This window comes from Anoplophora glabripennis, unplaced genomic scaffold (assembly GCF_000390285.2).
Source record: "Anoplophora glabripennis isolate ALB-LARVAE unplaced genomic scaffold, Agla_2.0 scaffold133, whole genome shotgun sequence".
Taxonomy (NCBI): domain Eukaryota; kingdom Metazoa; phylum Arthropoda; class Insecta; order Coleoptera; family Cerambycidae; genus Anoplophora; species Anoplophora glabripennis.
Window position 1 is genome coordinate 725,449 of NW_019416244.1, and position 21,563 is coordinate 747,011.

The following is a 21,563-nucleotide window of genomic DNA, read 5'->3' on the forward strand; positions in this document are numbered from 1 at the left end:
TAGTGTGTATAACCCATCATGTTTTTTCCATCCTTTTTTTATAATATACCTTAGACAAATAGGTTTGAATTTTAAAAACCTCATAGAAGTGTGACGTCATTTTCTTATGATTGCAGTATCTAATCCATAAATAAGGACAAAACGATGTTGTCAAGTCATTAAATATTAATATAGCTCTCCTATTAAGGGGACATATGCAATTAGAAGGAGGAAAATGAGTCAATTTTGAGGAATTTTTTAAACTATTTGCATTCATCAGACTGTAAGTGATTTGTAATAGTATAAATTTAAAAAAAAAATTGTTTTTGAATTCATTTATCGTCAAAATGGCGGAGCTGTGGTAGACAGTTACAGCAATGTTGTGGCGCGATTTCCATAACAGTGTTACAGCCTAACTCCCCGTGAAATTCGATCTGCATCAAAATACAAAAATTTTCATATTTAAAATGTTTGGTTTCTATGTGACGTTGAGAAAAATGGAAAAAATGCTAATTTAAAAAAATAGCATGCATTTAAAGATAAAATTCGAATTTTTATGCGAAATTTCTGGAGAATTTGTATAAAAAAATAGTTTTTTTTCAAAATTTTCCAATATCATAGGGGTAATAATGTTTGCAACATTTATACCAAGGGGGAACTCAATCGATTCAATAGTTTTTGCGCAATCATGTACACCAGTTTCAGAAATGTAGTTTTGAGAAAAACGGTAAATAACCCTATTCCATCCTTTGTAGACGGAGTTATTCGATAAACGAGCGTCTCTGTGGACGAAGGGGTAACTATAAACTAAAAAACTAGGGCGACTATTTCCCGAAACTCATCTGAAAATGGTTAATTCTCCTACAGACATCTGGTCAACGAGTCACCTGTACACTTTTGATTCTACCTTTTTCGAATTTCGTTTTCAAACTTTCAAAATATATTCTTCACATACAGTTCTATCATTTAAGAATATATAAAAAAATCGATTTTCTGATCGTTGTCACCATCGTCAAACGGGTCCGGAAACTACCGCGTTCGTGGACAATACATATACCAATATTGAAAATCATTAGGTTCGTTCCAACTAAAATTCGGGATGGTTCGGAATCGTAATAAGTCTGCGCATTATAATTTTCGCGTTCCTACACAAATTCAGAACCGTTAGTACTTTTCTGTTCGCTGTTCCAACACGATTTTTGAACGAGTTACGAACGGTTCAAAAAGTTCTGGGATTTTACAAGAATTTCTAATCCTGAGCATGCATGGTGGTGCTGGTGGTGGTGTGATGACGGTTATCCACCGCATAGACCTAAAAAATAGGTCTATGATCCACCGTTTATCATAACCTCGACTTCGTGCTTAGCATAGATTACACAGATTGTGCTTAGTTTATTTCACAGACTCTTTTATATGTTTTGTGTCTCAGACCTTATACTTTATTTGATCGGAAAGTGCTGAAGATGTCCGATTTCGAAGAAATTATGAAATTATGATGAAGAATGACATTTGCATTTTTCTGATTAGTAGTTTCGGTTCTAAAAATATCTAAAAATCGTTCCAACAAAGAACTGAATTCTGAACCGTATCTAATTTGCATCTGCGCATTTGCAAAATCCAGAATTAAGTTAGGAACCATTCTGAATTCTGTGTTGGAACAAACCTATTGAAATTTGCAGTAAAAATTTAGTATGAAAAGCATGATTTAATAAATTTTAATTTTTATTTCTAATTCTTTACTGTTTAAATTTCTTACATGTGGAATACACTGAAAAATTGTGCTCTGAAAGAATCTGTTCCTATTCTGTTTTCTGGAGTCTAAAAAATCTAATACAAATGTCATTTTTCTTTCTAATGTTATAAGAATGGAACTGGCTATTGACATATTCACTTACTTAATACTTATGCCATTCAAGTTACTGAGGCTGAGAATCATAGTTTTAGTCTTGGATTTTGTCACATTATTGCTAAAAAATCAATCTTTTGCTAATGGTTGCAACAAAGTTATGTTATTATGTAAAACAGATAAATTTGAATTTGGTATAGGAACGTCATCTGCGAAAAGGATACATAAAATACTGCTGTCAAAAATGTTAGATCATTTACATAAATTAAAAAAAGGTAAAGGACCCAAGACCGAACCTTGTGGAACACCATATCTTACTTCCAAAGTATTTGACTTTATATTATTGTAAAGAACATATTGGGTTCTGTTGGTTAAATATGAAAATAGAGATAATCTGTCATTTGAAAACCATAAAAATACAATTCTATTATTAAATTTTCATGTGATACACAGTGGAAAGCTACAGTAAGGATTCTTTTATTCCTCTACGGTTTCTGAATAGTGAGATATAAGCCATTAAATTTAATTATTAGACCGAGTTTAAGAATGATTTTCCACTTTTAATCAGTATTTGATTTGTCTTAATTGGTTCAAAAGTTACGAAGAGAAGGATTGTTTCCTATTTTCATTACGTCTCAATATCTGGGATTATTACATCTGGATATCTGCAATTTTCATATACATATCTATGTCAAAATATCTATCAAAAGGATCATACTTTTTTATGTAACCAGTTTTAATCATTTCTGACATTCTGCTGCTTTGTAGGGATGCAAAACTTAATATCGGCAGATAACGAAAGTCGAAAGACATTTCTCGACTTATTTCCTGCCTCTTGAGCTTCCTCTTAAATTTTATTCATATCAAATTTCATAAATGCCAAATCTACCAAAGTTTGCAAATTTCCACCAGTCCACACGATTTGCATGCATGTAACGGATGTAACAATATTTTTCTTATAGGAGAAAATCAGGACCTTACAAAGGCACATCCCGACCCATTTTTAAGATCAATGGCCCTGTGGCAAATGAAGGACTACCAGGCGTCGTTAAACACGCTCCTGGTGGGTAACGCCGGTACTCAACACCACGCACACGATGAAGAAGCGAGGGAAACAAAAGAAGCAGATCCGAACGTGTTTAACTTCTATGTGTACTTGAGAACCCATCCTCTCCTTGTACGTCAACATCTCGCGGCGTACGGCACAAGAAAAGTTTGGTTGCCAGGCGGCAAACAGATTGTAGTCGACGAGTGGATAACGCCTCTGGAGAGGCAGCTGTACTTTGCTACGGCCCACGGTCACTTCAGAGCCGGTTGTCCCGCTTTGGCCCTAGAGGTGTTGTCTAAGCTGCCTTACGTAGTATCGGATCCTTTGAAACAACCTACAAGTAAGTAGTTTCCGAGTTGACTCTTTTCTCGATTAATGTCATCAATTTCAGAAACATTAAAGGACAGTAAACTGGACAAATCGGAAATTTCCACTGGAATTATCTCGTGGGACAGTAAACCGCAACTCAGCAAGAGCGAGAATCTTGATTGGGGTGCTCCTGTAAGTGGTTTAGGAGTAAAAACTGATGACTTCGAACTCAAATGGAGTGACGACGAAGATAAAGATTCCGATGATTCTGATGGTGGGATCAGCATGAATATAGGCAAGAAGAAAGAAGACATTAAAGAGGAGGAGGAAGAGGAAAATGAAGAAGAAGAAGAGTATCAACAACAAATCGATATCATGGCGCAACAACTTAAATTCATCGCTTGTTTGAAGATACTTATGGAAGAACTGTCGACGCTGGCAACTGGTTTCGAAGTCGATGGTAGTTTTTTTTCTATTTCCGTGTAATACAAACCTTTTAACCTGTTTATGTGTTCAGGTGGTCAGCTCAGGTACCAGCTGTACATGTGGTTGGAGAAAGAGGTGGAGGCACTTAGACAGCTTTGCAATTACACTACAACGGAAGTGACCGATCTTTCTGAACTGGAACAGTCTCAGGAGGGGGATGGTGCAGGCACGGAAATTTCAAGCGCCAAGCCAACCCTGCACGAAATTTTGGTACAGGAGAAGCTCGATTTTGAGGCCAAAGTTCAAAGAGCAGCTAAGAGAAAACGTTGGTTGAGAGGTAAGAGATTTTTTTTTAACGCTATTGTTATATTGACCATTTGGTTTATTTTCAGCTAACGAGACATTACTGAGGACTTTATTAAGTTACTGTTCCTTACACGGCGCTACCGGCGGCTTGGCCTCCGTCAAGATGGAACTTATGTTGTTACTACAAGAACTCCAGCAAGAGAAGACCCATCAGCAGTTACTGAGCCCCTTACCGTTCCCGACGAGTTTGCCTCTTCTTGCTGCGACTGTCGCTAGCAGCAAAACGGTGGTCGCCGATCCAATTAGGTATCTCCAGTGTCTTACGCACGACATGCTGCAAACTGTACGTTTTCATATAACGGAAAGAGTGCATTGTTTATTATGTATACATTTTTTTTTAGATGGTGGAAATGACACAACCAAACACCAGCCAAACTCAGTTGATCGTTTTGCGAGATCTCGCCATTGCCCTTTCCGCTTGTATCTATCAGTCTTTGTGCGATTCCGATACGTTCAAAAACGCAATCCAAGATCCACAAGTAAGACTCTAACATGAATACGCATAAGAATCATCGATTAATTGAAATTACTTGCAGGAAATCGGCGCCACGCATTTGGTTGGTAGGAAAAGACGCATTTCCATTAACGAAGGACAAAACATCATTACTTTGCCTCCGAAGTGGCCAGGAGTTACTAGTTTGAGGTCTCTCCTGGCGAGGGAGAAGGACGAGGATTCTCCGCGATTAACAGTATTATTATGCGAGTCTTTCACGGCGGTGTATTTGGCCTTGTTGTTGTACGGGCTCGTTACTTGCGACTGCGTTATTTTGTATCACGTCACTGCGCACACTTTCAATCAGGAAGTTTGGGGATTGTAAGTATTAGAATAGGAGGAATTTCGTGATAGTAGCTAGATTTTTAATAAATTCTCTAAAATGATTTCCTAAAAAATCACATTAATCCGGGCGAACACATGGCTGTTTCAAAAATCGGGCCTAACTCGAATTTTATGGGTTTAAAATTAAATAAAAAATACACAGAATAAAAGCCTAAGTTTGTGTATTTTTGTAGAGGACGAGCGTTATATTGTTTATAACAAAGAAAAAAAAATGATTGCTCTTTTTTCAGTTTTTCACTGATATCTCTGAAAATAAGTCTCTGATCGTCATGAGGCATACTTATCGATTTTCTTCCTGAGGAAATTTGCTACGATAGGATTTTGTGAAAGCTCGCAAAAATTTTTTTACATTGCAAAATTAGCAGTGAAAAAAAAATGTGCAAAATTTTCAGAATTAAATAAAAAGAACAAATTCGACTGAAATTGGATGAAACTACAGGAAAAGATAACCGTTGGGGTGCTCAACAAATACCCGCAATTCGGACCCCGAATTATATTTTCAGCATATAAAGGAAGTCTTCTACTTTACAACAAGACCAAGTTTATTCCAAAATATTAAATAGAACAACCAAAATACCGTTCAAAAAAAAAAAATTGGTCGGATCGTGACCTTTTTTTATTAAGATTAATGAAATTATTCTTATTTATTATTTGCTTGTAGACTATTTGGGGGCGGAATAAAGAAATTATTGCGTACCGCAAGCCTGACCGGCGCTGGCGGGTCAAATGTTCAGTTAATGACACAACACAGCGTACAAACTCCCACCGATGAATCTGGCGGTCCTGCTACTTGGCTCAGCAAACAAAGAATCAAATTGAACACAAAGCTACTTGGACACCAGACGTCTGTCATGAAGGAAGACAAACCCACTTATAGAGAACAATTTGTGCCTCCGGAAATGAGTATTTTGGCATATTTGCTACAGAAGGTAAGTGCTTTTAGTGTTTTTATCAAATTTTAAGGTTTGTGACACATTTTCAGCCTACTTCTGGTGATTATATCGATGAAGCGGAGAGTGAAAATGAAGAAAGCGAGGAAGACGAGGATGTATTCGATGGCCCTGGAACGTCGACGATTAAAGTTGTGAACAATGAACATTCAGACCCTAATTCCTACTCTTGGCTGGTTTTGAAGCTGGCGACATTAAAAATTGTTCAAAATCGACTTACGGATTTTCTTGCGGTACGTTAATAGAAAATATCGATACCACTTGGAATATTTTCATCAAATTTGTACATTTCAGGTTGCTGGCTTGGAGATGAGTGAACTTCCTGTGGCTAGTCCACTCATACACAGCGGTCTCAGGAGACTCACAAATTGGCAGGACAACCTGAAGAAAGAGTTGGACTGCCGACAGACGCCATCAGAATACATACCTGGATGTTTCATTGAAAACACTAGCGGACCTGCGATACAGAAATATAGGCAAGCGATTTTAAGTTCCTGTTTGCATTACCGACTAAATTTTAAAATCTTTTTTAGGCAGTTGTTGGAACCACACAATACACCATTCAGCGACAAGAGTTCAGCATGTCCCGCAAGAAACCTGTGGACATATTTGGTGCACCAAGAGTCGGTCCAAGATATATTTATAAGAGCCGTTTTTGGAAAACGTAGATGGTCGGGCGTTATAGAGGACATCTTGCCTCATCCCGAGCCGGCAGCTATCGAACCTGTCAGGATCATTCACAAGGACCAGGATTCCATAGCCGCTTTCTGTCTCAATCAAGTAAGCCTAGAAAAAAGTCAATCGGCAGTCATTTGCTTCTTTATACTTTGGGCATTGTTTGTTGGAAACTAAGTTTCACCTGTTTTTTCAAAATGTTAAATTTGTGGTTATGTTATAATACAGTTATAGATGTCTTCTTTTACCTTGAATTTCCGACGATTACACATTTCAGCAAATGTTTTTGGAACTATCAGTATTCGTATGATTTCACTTTATAATTGACAGGTAAACCCTTTTCCCTACTATATCAAAAATCATAATCAAATTTAGATGTCTTGTTCAACAATGCTGCCAACTATAAATTAAGAAAAGTCACCATGTCACTATAAAAATTCCGCTACACACCACTATACCTTAAAATACCGTGCTTTCACCGTACAACGCTACATGGGGAATTAGCTTTGTTCAAGTTCGTAAATTCGGAAAGGTGGGGAGCGCTGGGTGCTACAACCTTACTGATGTGAGATGTGATTGATTACGTACGCCACAGCGCCGCACGGCCGCGCACATAGAGATCGACATCCCAACCGCTGAAGCCGCACGTTTGACCGACGCACCTCCTATGTACTGTTTTCCTGTGAAAGCACGGTATAGTCTTTTTGAATTCAGTTGAACATGTAAAAAAACGCCTGGCAATAAAATTTAATGACTTTCATAGGCGTTCCTAAAAAAGTTTTCTGCTACGGGTAAAAAATTATAATTTGTATATAATGTGTAGAAAATTTCTATTATATTTGTTCATTTGGCTAACAACATATTTTAATTATTTATGTCCTCAAACAATTTTATTATATTGATGGTAAATTTCGTTTTGTTCCGTTTCAAAAGGTCTCCAAAATGCCTTGCTGTAATATCATTTCTCCCTTTCACAATTGCAATATCAATGATTAATAGAAGGTGCCTATAATAAATTAAAATTACCTGAATCACCGAAAATTTCGCATTGCTGCACTGCACTGCTGGGCAATTTGTCAACCACTTGTCAACAGCTGAGATTTATTGCCAAGTGGCCCAATGCAGCTGTGTTTGTATTTTGTTTGCCCGCGTTCACATTCTGGGCGTATACGTTTCTACCACCTTCACATTTATTTCGATCAGACCTGTATATAGGTATGGCTAAATAAATATGGGAACATATTTTTCAAATATTTCAATGCCGAGTTGCTGCATGAGTGACCGAATCTGGTACATACTGTCAACCTGTTGGTTCTTGAATTGATATCGGAAAGACTACACAAATTGTAATTTTGAATGGAGGTCAGTATTATATTCAGCCATTTCAGTGTCAGAGGTCACTGACACTGAAATTCACAAACCGATTAGTGCTTTAAGAAAATATTAACAAATACTTTTCATTAAAAGCCTCAAATTATTTTAAAAAATATTCCAAATTCTTCACAGTAGTGAGTATTTTTATTTATTTTTTGAATGAATATTAGTTAATATTTAATGAATGAATATTTAAAAAATGCAGTGAAAATCGGTTATAACAACTTCAAGGGATCGTTTATTTACAGTTGTTATAACTGATAGATGTAATAAAAAATTACATATGGGGCATTCCACACCAAATCGACCACTTTTAACCCAGACCCCTTTTGATTTGGCTGAAACTTTTTTATTGTTTTCTACCCCATTGAAAACCTCTGAGAAATTTTTCAAATTTTTTCACCCAACTTAAAAAAAAGATGAATTTTTGAAAAAATAGCTTTTTTTTTTAAATTACCATAACATTTTCAAAAATTGAGTTATCGAGGCATTTTTTTAGTTTTGTTTTTAAATGTACTTTTTGAAAAAAAAATAGATAAAAATTATGTGTACCTATCTTCACTGTTTTTTTTTTCAATTTTTGAAAAAAACTAAAATTTCTTTTACCACTTTTGAATTTTTTTTTTCTTTTAAAAAACATTTTTTATGAATCCTCAAATTTTTTCAGAGCTGTTTTTTCAATTTCAATTTTTTTATTGATTAAAAAATTTTTTTTTTCAAATTTAGCTTATTTCACATACCATTTTGAAAATTTTTGAAAATGTATATAGAATCCCAAAATTGAAAAAATATATATGAAAGAAATAATTGAGTGGTAAACATGAAAAAAATTTAGATTTTTTTAAAAAGTTAAGAAAAAAATTGAAAATCGTTTTGAACAATTTTTTTGTATTTTATTTCCAAAACTACATCCAAAAACAAAGAAAATAAAAAAAAATGTTATTTGGTCCATTTTTGGACGAATGGTGGGCTTTAAAAAAGACATGCAATGCATTTTAACTCAAATAAGTCACTTTTAAACCATCCTCTTTTGACTGAAATTGTCATCAGTCACTGCATAGAATAAATTTTTTTGGGATTCTACATACATTTTCAAAAATTTTCAAAATGGTATGAAATAAGCTTGAAAAAAATTTTTTCAATCAATAAAAAAAAATAGAAAACGAAAAACCACTGAAAAAATTTGATGATTTATAAAAAAATGTCGGTTTTTTTATAAAAGAGAAAAATTCAAAAATGGTACTTGAGAAATTTTGTTTTTTTTCGAAAATTAAAAAAAAAAGTTTCAAAAAGTACATTTAGAAATAAAAATTTTGAAAAAGTTAGTTATTTTAAAAAATAAAGCTGTTTTTTCCAAAAATTCATCTTTTTTTAGTTGGGTGAAAAAATTTTAAAAAATTCTCAGAAGTTTTCAATGGGGTAGAAAACAATAAAAAAAGTTTCAGGCAAATTGAAAGGGGTCAGGTTTAAAAGTAGTTGATTGTTAGAATTTGCTAAAAACTGTACGTTTAATATAAAGCTGAAAATGTCACTATATTTTGACTCAATTTGTTCTTTTGCTCTCGTTCAAAGTATAATAACCTAAAGAAAAAATAAATAAATAAATAACACAAAACTTGGTACCAATTCTTCAATAAACAAGAAAATAAAATTACTCCCAAAATCAGTATAATTACTCGTAAATAACATACATTATTTTTTTCTCCTAAACTTCAATGAAGATATTGATGTTTTATGTTCTAAAGGGATTTACAGTGTTTCTTTTGAAATATATAATTCAAGACCCCGTTAGGAATCCTGATCCAATGTAAAATCGAAAAGAAGGTGTCTATTGTCTTACGAAATGCCTATAACTTTCGCTTCGTTACTTACAACACTAATACGGCTAAGTCAAGCAAATCTTCTTAACTAATGCAAAGACATTCAACCTGTTAAAGGTAAACGGTGGTCTAATCGCCGTGGCGACACCCAAAGAACTGCAAGAGATGGATATATCCCTTTTGCTCGAACTGCCCGCGTGGCTTGAGGACGAGTGCGAATTGGATATTCTCAACTTGAACAAAGAAGTTCCCGATCCTAGCATTCCTCCGTTCCTCGTCATCCACGGTTCCAACGAAAAGGGTAAGGAGACGCAGCCCGGAAGCCCCCAGCCTGGTACAACTAGTCAGACCGGACGTGGGGCCAATGTGGTGGGTTATTTATTATTTTTTTTGAGTGCGGTAATATATCATTCAATATTTGTATTTAGAACAGATATTTTCCAAATTGGGATGTGAGTATATATACCGATTCCAAGTTCATTAACTGTGGTGGTGCTTTTTTGTTTGATACATGATATCTTAAAGATGTTAATATATTTCCTTTAATTTCACATATTAAAATATACAGGGTGTACTTTTAAGTGGGGGTTATTTTTTTTAGGTATAATATTACGTGTCTTCCAGAATACTAATCTGAAATTTTTTTTCCAATCAAATAAATGGTGAAGTTTATAATTCACGTTTTAAATTGTGCTTTAAAGTCTTGTCTATTCCACCAGAAAACAGAATTAATGTCACAAAATATTTTTACATACTAAGATCTTCGGCAAATATCGTTAATAAATAATGATAAATAGAAGCAGTGAAAGAGTGACTCCTTGAGTATTAAATTTCAAACGTTATTACACATATTAGGATTGATTATAAATTGTTTTTCAGTATTACTGTGGTTTTGATAGTAGTCTTATTACTGTGGATTACTGTTTACGAACAATACGTGTTTCTAAATGTCAAAGGAAGCCCCCATATAAATATGATCCCCATTCAAAGTTACGCCTTGTACAAACTCTCAAAAGTTTTTAAAATTTTGATATGTCACAAAATATTGGCAAAAAATGGTTTTTTAAATAAAATTTTTGTTTAGTAAATGTTTTTTTTGTACGCCAAAATGATCTTGAGCGACATCGTAACTTTTTCGTTGCTTTAAATTATACAGGGTATAGCAAAAGTACCGGACCGGCAGAATAACTTCTTCTTCTTTTAGTGGTTGGTCCTAATAAGTCCCATAGCACTACGGCCTGATTAGGCCTATTGTGCGTCCCACTACTAGTCCTATTCAGCAAGTAGATTTGTCCTTTTTACAAAGTCCAAAAGCTTCCTTGCTGATACTTCTCTTAGTTCCTTGGGATCCAAGTAGGGTCGCCCAAGGAGCGCCATTCTGCTACGTGCAAATCCCGGGCACTCGCCCATGATATGCAGATAAGTTTCATCCGCCGATTCACATCCTCGGCAGACCGGACTGTCTACAAGCTTTAGCTTATGTACATGTTTCCTAAAGTGACAGTGTCCCGTTATGAGTCCTGTCACTCTCCTGAGCCGGATTCTGTTCAAGCTCAGTAAATCATTCGCTCTTTCCTTCGAAGGATACTCCATGAGCTCCTTAGAATGGCTATATCCTGGCCTTGAAGTCCAGTATTTCCTGTGTTCTGTCTCAGTCCATTTGCCCAAAGCCCGCCTGACCACACTGGGAGATGTGCCACAGAAGGGCTCCGGGCCAATGAAAAAGCCTCTGTTTCGGATCCCTTCCTAGCAAGTTCATCCGCTTTCTCATTTCCACAAATGCCTTTGTGCCCTGGCACCCAACACAGTCTGACTGTATTGTTGGTGGCCAATTCAGTCAGCATTTGTAAACAATCCCACACCAGTTTTGAACTTATCTTGTGTGCGCCTAAAACTTTTAATTGCAGCTTGACTATCAGATAATATATATATGAGTTTACGTTTATAACCTCTACGTACATTATCTGCCAGACACGCCATTATCGCGAAAATTTCTGCTTGGAATACGGTAGGGAACTTCCCCAGACTGTAGCTTACACTCCATCTGAGTCTGAGTCCATATATTCCAGCACCCGTCCCTCTGGTCATTTTGGAGCCATCTGTAAACTATACTAGGCTCCACCTTTCCAGGGTTTCAAACCTTTCCTCCCATTTGCTTTGATCCTCTATTTGAATCTCAAATGACTTGTGGAAGTGAAACCTTGGAACCATCTTGTCGGAACCAACTTTTGGGATGGTATCTGATGTGTCTACGTATAATCCTGGAATAGGAACTTTCTCTTCAGTCGTTGTTATTCCTGAGTCGATATGCTGCTAGCCGCGCTTCTCTTTCCACTACTATATGCAGCGGTGGTAGATTTAGCATGACTTCTAGTGCAGCTGTCGGAGTCGATGCCATCGCCCCCATTATACGTAAACAGGCCAATCTCTGAATTGCAGAATAACTTGGCAGAGCATTTTAGAGAAAAATGTTAAATACAAATGTTTCTCCCTGGCTATCCGATGGTGACCTTGACATTGACCTTGAAAATCATTTCAAGGTCAAATGTGACCCTATATTTGTGACCCCAGAAAAGAGCTAAAAATTGTACGTTCAGATATAACTGAGTGATCCCTCCCTTTTGATGTTGGGGCCCCCACAGGGTCAAACTAATAAAACTACAGGAATGGCAGAATAACTCGGCAGGAGAGCATTTTAGAGAAAAATGTTAAATATAAAAGTTTCAGGATTTCTCCCTGGCTATCATGGTCAACATTTTTCTCTAAAATGCTCTCCCACCGAGTTATTCTGCCGTTCCTGTACTTTTGTTAGTTTGACCTTGTGGATGCCCCCAAGGTCATATCCGAACGTAAAATTTTCCGCTCTTTTCATTTCTGTTGTCAAAAGTATAGGGTCCCATTTGAAAAATCACATTTGACCTTGAAATGATATTCTAGGTCAAGGTCACAATCGGATAGCCAGGGAGAGATCCTAAAACTTTTATATTTTTCTCTAAAATGCTCTCCCGTCGAGTTATTCTGCCGGTACTTTTGCTACACCCTGTATAAAGTGATTGACAGTATAATTTTCTTCGTTATATACCTAACTAAAACGAAATATTAAGAGCTATAGCAAACAGGCAACCAGCAATACATTTTTATAGATTTTATTACACAGATTGTCTAAATATGAATTAATGCACAAATAACAGATTTTTCCCCATTTTAAAGCAGATTTTCTATAAAATGGACTTAGTTTGAAACTCAAATTTTTGGTGTAAAGAAATTTGTAATTTACAATGCCGCTTGTTCAAAAGCGGCAAATTACAAATTTCTTTACAACAAAAAGTAATTTGAGTTTCAAGATAACTCCACTTTTTAGAAAATCTGCGTTAGCATGGAGGAAAGTCTGTTATTTTTGCATTAATTCATATTTAGACAAACTGTGTAATAAAATCTATAAAAATGTACTGCTGGTCTAACCAAGAACTTTAACTGTAGAAGCATCTTTGAAAAAGTCAACTGGTTTATAGTGATAATACAAGTATAACTCGTATTGACAATTATTAATTTATGTTAGACGAAACTTTGGCATCTCTATTGTTGTACAAATTTTGCGTATGTGTCTGTAGATGAAGGGGTTAAGCTTCCCGGGCTGTCATGATGCCAATTTTGTCCACCTCGTTCTGCTTCGGTCGGCACACATGCTTCGACCGGTGTGTCTCTAACACAGCTCTCTATTAGTGCTTCATGATAAATGTTGTCATGTTGATTGTCCATCTTTTGGTTTGCTAGACGTGTAGATGTTATCGGACTATTAGCAGTTTTGTTGGTTACCCTTGTAATGTTCCAGTTAATTTTCTTCTTACATCTGTTGGTTCATGTGGCTTTAAGAGGAAAGGGATATCAAAAATATATCGTAATAATAATTTTTTAGTGAATGTCTGTACAATTTCAAAGACACAGGTGTACCGATGTTTCGTGCACAGAACTACTTACGATTGGTGGACTCAAGGAAATAAGACGATTTAACTCTATGCAAAGTTGCTTTATTTAGTCGCTAGAGGGCGTCAGAGTTCGTAGGAAATTTTATTGTAGAAGTGAAGTTGTAAGGTTGCTCGTCAAAAAAATAAGTGTATTTAATTTGGGGATGTTTTTCAAATTATTGTAAATGTTTTACTTGTACAAGGAATTCCAGGGCTATTTGGAAAAATAAATAAATTCTAGCGAGAAGATTAAGCAGCTTTGGATAGAATTAAGTTTGCTTAATTTTTATAAAAAAATGTTCTATTATTAAATGAAATATTAAAAGAAAGAAATTTATGTCTTATCTGTAGAGAACAATATAGTAAAACAATGACTGTATCTTTTCAAATCTATTTCTAGCAAAAAAAATATGCTACGGTGTATTTAACAAGCTTAATTCAAATAGAAAAATAATTTTATTCTTGGACAAATAGAGTTGATAGTAAAATATCTGCACGCAATTTTTGATATCCGTTCGTCTTATCAAATTGTATATTTGCGTCAAAGTACAAATATTGAAAGAGACTAGTGAAATATGTTCAGCTAAATTTGTTTATGTTTATATGAAGTTTGACTTGTAGAAAATTGTGGATGTATTAAGACATTTTTTCACTATTCTCCTTTGATAATTTCTAAATCGTTTATATTCATGGGCTACCATTTTAATGCACGTAGTAGTATTTCCTGTATCTCATCAGTTGCACAGTACCCATCTTTTACACTTTGAGTCACTTTCTGTTTAGTTTCCACATAATATGAATGAATGTAAATAATTTTGTGTAATGTAAGATATAAAAATGTCGTTTCTTCGTTATGCAAAGTTGTTTTGAAAGAATGGGTGGGTTCTCCATTAAAAATTGTAATTTAGAGCATGTGCTAAATATTGTTTGAATTTATATCTAACATGTCTTTTAAAACAGGTTCTAAAGCATAAGATCGATGGCATAAGAAGAATTACTGCACATCCTTTATTGCCCCTGTGTAAGTATCGTTAAAGATATTCGACCAATTACGCTAAATTTCTTGCCAGAAGTGAAAATTAAAGTATTTTGATAATAGAGCATGATGAAAACATTTCAAATGAAATTTGTGAATTAAAAAATTAAATAATGGTTGCTTACCTTAAGTTGTGGAAAATGAATAACATATGCAGGGTGTCCCTTAAAGAATGTGCCAAACTTTAGCACTAGATTCTACAACGAAACTTGGGTAAAAGTCATATACAATGTTGGCCAGTTTTCAAGATACAGGGTATTGAAGTTGAAAAGATAAAAACGATTTTCAGGCATATCTCGGAGATACGTTAAGGGATTTTTTTTCTAGTTTGATATGAGGAGTTTTAACGAGGACCTACATCATTTGCTGCGATTTCATGTTAATACAAAAAACCAGTGGCGTGAAAACTATATTTTCGAGACCCTTTTTTAAAAAATAAATGTTACACCGCTGCGCAAAGCGGAAATAAGTAAAATTGTTTCAATTTTCAATTATTTTTCATTCACTTCCAACTTGTGTTATAGAATAATTTTTTGATAATTAAATAGTATTAACGAACATTAAAATATTTTAATATTTTACAATATACTGTTTATATATGATATTTCGGGTATTACAGTTGTAAAATATATCAAACAATTGAGAAAACTAAAATATAAATACATATAAACAAAATTTTTGTTTAACGTAAATAATGAATTAATAAAATATACCAAGAAGAACTAAGAAAAACATTAATTAAACACTAATTATGTTTAAGTTTATTTTTGAAATATCCAAGTTTGACTGAAGACATGTTCAATATCTTTTTAAGAAAAATCTCTGAACAGTGAAAAATGATGGGTTCGGGTGTTTTATAGCATTTGCAGCAGCAATTATTCTTTGACACAGTTCATCTCTATTGTTGATAGAGGCAGCACTATAAACCATGGTCTTAATATATCCTCAGAAAAAAAATCAAGTGGATTTAGATATGGACTACGTTCAGGCCATGAGTGTTCACTTCCTCTTCCTATTCATCAATGAGGAAATATATTTGGCGCATTCTTTAACGGACACCTTGTATATGCGTAAAATGTTTTCTCGTGACCAACTGTAAAATACAATTAAGCATTTTTTATCACGACTCAAAATTAAATTTTCTCCAATTTTTCAAACATAATGATATGATAAAACTTTTTCCTAAGAAAACTGAAAATAATTTCAAAAATTAGAAAATATTTTCTTGTATTTAAAAAAATATATTTTGCAAATATATGTAAACCATTTTTGATATTTCAGGATCGACAACTTCTAATTTAATTTTCTATTCCTCAAATTCTGTTTGAAATTTTTTCATCGCAAAAATTCTCTGTGTGGGCCTTTATTAAAATACTGTCCTTTAATTCTCACCAACCACTTCTGCAACACACTCGAATAAACACGCATGTGCTAAGATTTAAGTTTATTTTATTCAAAATATGACAGATTTGACTGGAGGGCAAGACGGATCTGTACATTTGTGGGAATGGGGACATCAGCAACCGGTAGCTGTGCCTAGGCCACCCGGCACATACGCCAAAGTTACCAGAGTGCGCTTCTCTCAGCACGGCAACAAATTTGGAGTTGCCGATTCCGACGGAAATTTAAGCCTGTTCCAAGTCGGTCTGAGCGCGAACGCTACACGACCATTCTTTGTAAGTAACTTTTAAGAAACAATATTCAAAAGTAAAATCATAATTTTCCTAGACTTTGCCGTGCCACAACAAAGGCATAAGCGATTTCGTATTCTTAGGATCTTGCAGTTTGTTAGCTACCGGTAAGTCGTTTCTTACCATCTACAACATTGTATTAAATACGATTGTCTTTTAGCCGGCCACAGTTCCGAGAGTAAGAATGTGTGTATATGGGACTCCATCTTGCCTCAGGGCAAGGCATTGGTAATGGCGTTCACTTGTCACGATCAAGGCGCCAGCAGCTTAGTGTTCGCCCCTCAACATCAGGTACTTATTTCGGCTGGTAAAAGAGGTGACGTGTGTTTGATCGATGTAAGGTCCAAGTCCATCCGACACAAGTTTACGGCTCACGAGAATGCTGTCAAATGTATTGCTATTGATCCGCATGAAGATTACTTTGCTACGGGATCGGCAGATGGTGATATTAAGGTATGATTTTTTTTATTAATCCTTAATTTGCAGTAGATTGAAGAATCATTTATTTTTTTTTTTCAGTCAAGTGTAATATCTTTTAATATTTTTTATTTTCATTTCTTTCTCTAATAATTTCAGATATTAATTCTTACTATATTGATATATTGCCACTTTTTCCATTACAACACAAAAATTTGTTTTTAACGGAACCCCTGTATATTTTTATTTACACTAATTCAGAAACGTTCCCTTCTCATATATTTTTTAGTCAATAATTTCAAATTTGCGAACCTTGCTTCTTCCTGAAGAGGTCTTCGTAATAAATATTCATTTTAAAACATTTTTTCTAATTACAACTTATTACTTTAAAAAGATGTTACTTTTTGACTTGACTTTGATAAAATTAAAAATATAACAGTTTACGTGATTGTTTAATTTTCAAAATCATAAGGGCCCAGATCAATAGGGTTGGTGTAAATAAAAATTGCGTTAATTTCACATGCATAAAATACGAAAATATAAAAGAAAAACTTACTGTCTATTGATCAAAATGCGCAAAACAAAAGAAAACTACTTTTCCACGCTAGTGTGTAAAAATCTTTGTAAACCAAAATGCATGCAGAAAAGTATAAATTTTCAACATGTACTTAGAAAAAAGATTTTTCAGGTTTAATTTATAATTAAGAATTATTTGCTCCATAGAGACATACGGTTAAAATAGATATTTCATAAGAAATACGGTTTGACTTTATTTAATTTATTATGAAACCACAAAGCATGTTCTTATAACTTATTGCAATTAAATAATACAAGAAAATAATCAATTTATTATTTATTATTTAATCAATATTTATTCATAATTCTTGGTCACAGGTAATTTAAAAAAAAGAATAGTAGGAGTAGTGCGATTTAAATTATGTGTTTCTGAGTTTATACTACAAAATAAGTTAATATTTGGTTTATTATTTGTAACAGATTGGAAATTTAATAATTGATAGACCGAAAATAATTATTTATTTCATATCATTTCTATTACGTAAATGTAAATAAAATACCATAAAAAAAATTCTAATTTTTGGTACAAGATAGGCCAATCCTGACACTTGAGCTGTTTCTCGTACTTCTTGAGGAGATAATAGACCAAAAGTATAAATATGCTCAATTTTTGATGTTTTGATTCGTTTTTATAAGGCGTTTTTATTTTTTTGTCTTTTATCGTGATGTTAGGTAACTTTTATTTGTAAACATTTTTTGCTTTTGTTATGTAGCTTTTTTTTTAGAAGAATCAAGTTGCATATGTGATATTTTTCTATAACTTCAGTTTTACAGTTGTTAATAAACAAATGAAACACATTTTTTTTATTTTTTGTAACTGCATTAAATTTTGTTTTGAATTTACACAAAAATATTTTCAAGGTACCTATAAACCACAATAATTATTTTATAATTCAACTTTATGTGATGTATTTTATTATTTTTTTTCACTAATATGTCAGTTACATCCATGGCATACTTAAATATATAAAAAAAACGGCTTAATTCAAAAAAATTTTAGTGTTTAAACTTTGAAATTTAAATATCAAGTTTCACCCCAAAAGGGAATTTTACACAAATTGCAAAAATTGAAAAATATAAGGGATGTTTTATTTAAAAAAAGAAAAAAGTTATAGGGTTTTAACTTAAAAAATTGAATATAAAACCTTTTTACAAATTAATAAAAACCATTAAAAATGAAAAACGCCCTGTAATAGATACAGGGTAAGTAATTTTTCTCGAAAATCAAGGAGGGATTTATGAGGGAGGGCTGCTAAAAAAAAGTTGAGTTATTTGAGTTATTTATTACTTATTTCATTTATATGAGTCGGGCCACTACAACTTTATTTACAGTGTTCGTTCTTCAAGTTGAGAGTTGTAAATCAATTTATTGTTGTAATTTGTTTGTTTCTCATTAAATTTGGATATCTTTTGGGGAAAAGCTATGTTATTTGAGGTTATTTCTACTAATGAATACAATTTATTGGGAGCAAAGCATTCTCGGCAGTCTTCGCTTCCAAAACGTACTTTCATACTTTTTTAAAGTGAAAAATGTATACATGCTTATTATCGATGTAATGAACCGTTTTTGAAATAAATGCATTTGACAATAAAAATGCCATGCCATTTCTGACATATCTTAATAGTAATAAAAACTTGAAAACAACAGTTAGTACTTTATTTAGCAAAATAAATACATAATGTCAAATGTCTCGTACATACTTATTTTGCTGCATAAATTTTTGTTTTCATGTATTTAATACTAAAATAATATGGTACCTTCATCATTTAACACGTTTGTCTTAAAAACGCCTTATTGTATCTACATTAATATATGCTATTTTTTGCTTAAAAATGTACGAAAATCTTAAAAATTGAAAAAATTAAAAAATAGACATATATTTTTTTAGGGACCAAAAGTGCCGAGGATCTCTGCTCTTGGACCCCCAAAGTAGCTATCAGTAACTGAATTAGTATAAATAGCTTCAAATAACATGGCTTTTATCCAAGAATGATAAAAACTTAATGAGAAACAAAAAAACTAACTTCAAGTGCTAATAACACTACAGCCTGACCTGACCTTGAGTAAAAAAAATTAAATAAACTTGTGACTTTATTTTTGTAAGTTTTACCCAAATCCCGAGAGATTGCCTACCATTTTCTGGACACCCTACATATGGGTTCCATATCTTTGAATGAGGTAGTAGGCATGTGGTCACTAAATTGAAATAAGGAAAATGTAGATAATTTTTTTCTATCTTATATACAGGGTGATTCACAAACTATGACCAAAAATGAAACCTCGTAGTTTTAAGGGGAGTTCTATATAGTTTTTATCTAGGACGCTTCGTTAAAAAGATACAGGGTGTTAAATTTATTTTTTTTTTTTATTTTTTTAAATAATTTAAAAACTAGTAACTGAAATAATTTGAAATTGGGCACATATTTATATAAATATTTTCCCAAATCTGAGGCCTTTTCCGAAAATTTACACACCGATACAGAGTATCGGTGGCATATTTTTGTAAATAAAATAGTACGCCACTGCTTTACGACAACAATCATGATATTTTTGGATTTGTCTTTCAATTTTCTACAAATTACTACTCTCTTATGTTTTTAGAAAAAAGCCTGATTTTCGAGTAAAACAAAAAACGAACTGAAAACACTTTCACTTAAATGAAAAAAGCCCTCAGATTTTGAACAATGTTTACATAAATACATGTGCCCAATTTCTAATTATTTCACTTAACACTAAATTATTTAAAATAATTAAAAATATTTTTTGAAGTTTAACACCCTGTATCTTTTTAACCAAGCGTCCTAGATAAAAATTTTATAGGAAAGACTTCCCTTAAAATTCACCAAAGAATACGAGGTTTCATTTTTGGTCAACGCTTGTGAATCACCCTGTAGTTGTCAAGATGTCAAAAAAAAAATTAAAACAACTTTTGAATAAAACTTATTTTATTTTCCGTGTGTATATTATTTTAGATTTGGGGAGTGGCAGTTCCAAACGTCCTGCTCTCCTTGCCTGCCGAGCATGCAAGGAGTAGCTTCTTCAAAAATATCGGGCAAGGGGTGACCCAGCTACACATCGATTCACACGCGAGACTCTTCTCTTGCGGGGCCGACGGTAGCATGAAAGTTAGGCAGTTGCCCAATAGAGAAACTTTACTTAACCACCATGTTAAAATCTAAAGCTTATCAACTGTATTACTCTACTTGTATGTACATTTATCGAAGGTATTATAATTTTAAAATAATTTTCCTTTAGCAACACTTCCCATACTTTTATAGTTTGTTATCTGACTGCTTATTTTAGGTTCCCTTTACTTGTTGTTTGTTATCATATATGTAAAAGTCTATTATGTAATTATATGTGATTGTAGATTTTAGATGTTGTGCAATTTTAACTTCAAATAAAGTTGTTAAGGTCAATAACGAGGTTTTTTTCTTTTTCGAACCGCCGATTCTGTTATCGCGTACACTGTATTGCTGTATAATCAAATTTTGCGTTTATATTGAGATATTTTTAAAGTTTACATATTTACATGCCTAATTAAGGATAGTATCTTTATAATTTAAAAATAAACATACAACTTCAAATTAGCATAATTCTAATGGAAGTGTAAATTATTGAGTAATTTATTTGTGACTGACTACTTACTAAACTCGTTTATTGAAAAAGGTAAGTAATTTATTTTCAGCATTTTTTCAGCCTCATGTGGTTTGTGTGACTATTTAAGAATTCAAAAAAATAAATGGAAATGATCATTAATTTACAATACTTTTATGGTTAGAATTGTCAAAAGGGAGAATATTTGTATTTTTGAGTTTACATAAAAAAGTCATTCTTTACCAAAAATTTTGTTTTTAAAATGAGGTCACCGAAAATCCTAGTTTTGCATGTACAGGATGTTAAGAAAATGGGTAAATTTTTTAAAGTTTCAAGAAATACTATTGAAGAAGTTTAGAATAAAAAATATATCAGAATTTTAATTTGTGGATAAATAAGTATACTTCGAATGTTCTAAAATTAAAACAGTCAAACTAAAAATTTGGATAGTGTGCAAGAGTAACAATTAGCTTTGACATGCTTATAGGCTGATTTTATCCAAAAAAACAGGGTTAAAAGGAACTATTACGTTTAAGCAATTTTATTGCATGAATCGTTCAAAGGGTCATTTTAGATGAAAAAACCACGGAGTGCTATTAAATTAGAGGGTGGAAATTGGAGATAGGGGTGAAAATGCACCCCTTTCAGT

The 21,563-nt window shown here is 33.3% G+C and overlaps 1 protein-coding gene across 3 annotated transcripts in view; it reads left to right on the forward strand.

The window, feature by feature from the left end:
• LOC108904446 (dmX-like protein 2) overlaps positions 1 to 20,736 on the forward strand; it is a 43,924-nt gene extending 23,188 nt beyond the window's left edge. For 2 of the 3 annotated variants that reach the window (XM_018707010.1, XM_023456094.1), the window contains 16 exons: positions 2,788 to 3,213; positions 3,265 to 3,642; positions 3,700 to 3,945; positions 4,001 to 4,257; positions 4,316 to 4,453; positions 4,511 to 4,788; positions 5,474 to 5,741; positions 5,795 to 5,995; positions 6,057 to 6,238; positions 6,296 to 6,542; positions 9,749 to 10,000; positions 14,557 to 14,617; positions 16,100 to 16,308; positions 16,361 to 16,430; positions 16,484 to 16,776; positions 20,290 to 20,736. In XM_018707010.1, the coding sequence (XP_018562526.1) occupies positions 2,788 to 3,213; positions 3,265 to 3,642; positions 3,700 to 3,945; positions 4,001 to 4,257; positions 4,316 to 4,453; positions 4,511 to 4,788; positions 5,474 to 5,741; positions 5,795 to 5,995; positions 6,057 to 6,238; positions 6,296 to 6,542; positions 9,749 to 10,000; positions 14,557 to 14,617; positions 16,100 to 16,308; positions 16,361 to 16,430; positions 16,484 to 16,776; positions 20,290 to 20,496 (3,713 nt within the window). In that variant the 3' untranslated portion in view covers positions 20,497 to 20,736. Of the gene's footprint in view, positions 1 to 2,787; positions 3,214 to 3,264; positions 3,643 to 3,699; positions 3,946 to 4,000; positions 4,258 to 4,315; positions 4,454 to 4,510; positions 4,789 to 5,473; positions 5,742 to 5,794; positions 5,996 to 6,056; positions 6,239 to 6,295; positions 6,543 to 9,730; positions 10,001 to 14,556; positions 14,618 to 16,099; positions 16,309 to 16,360; positions 16,431 to 16,483; positions 16,777 to 20,289 lie in introns of all 3 variants that reach the window. The other variant, XM_018707009.2, reaches the window with a different exon arrangement.
• The last annotated feature ends 827 nt before the right edge of the window (positions 20,737 to 21,563 follow it).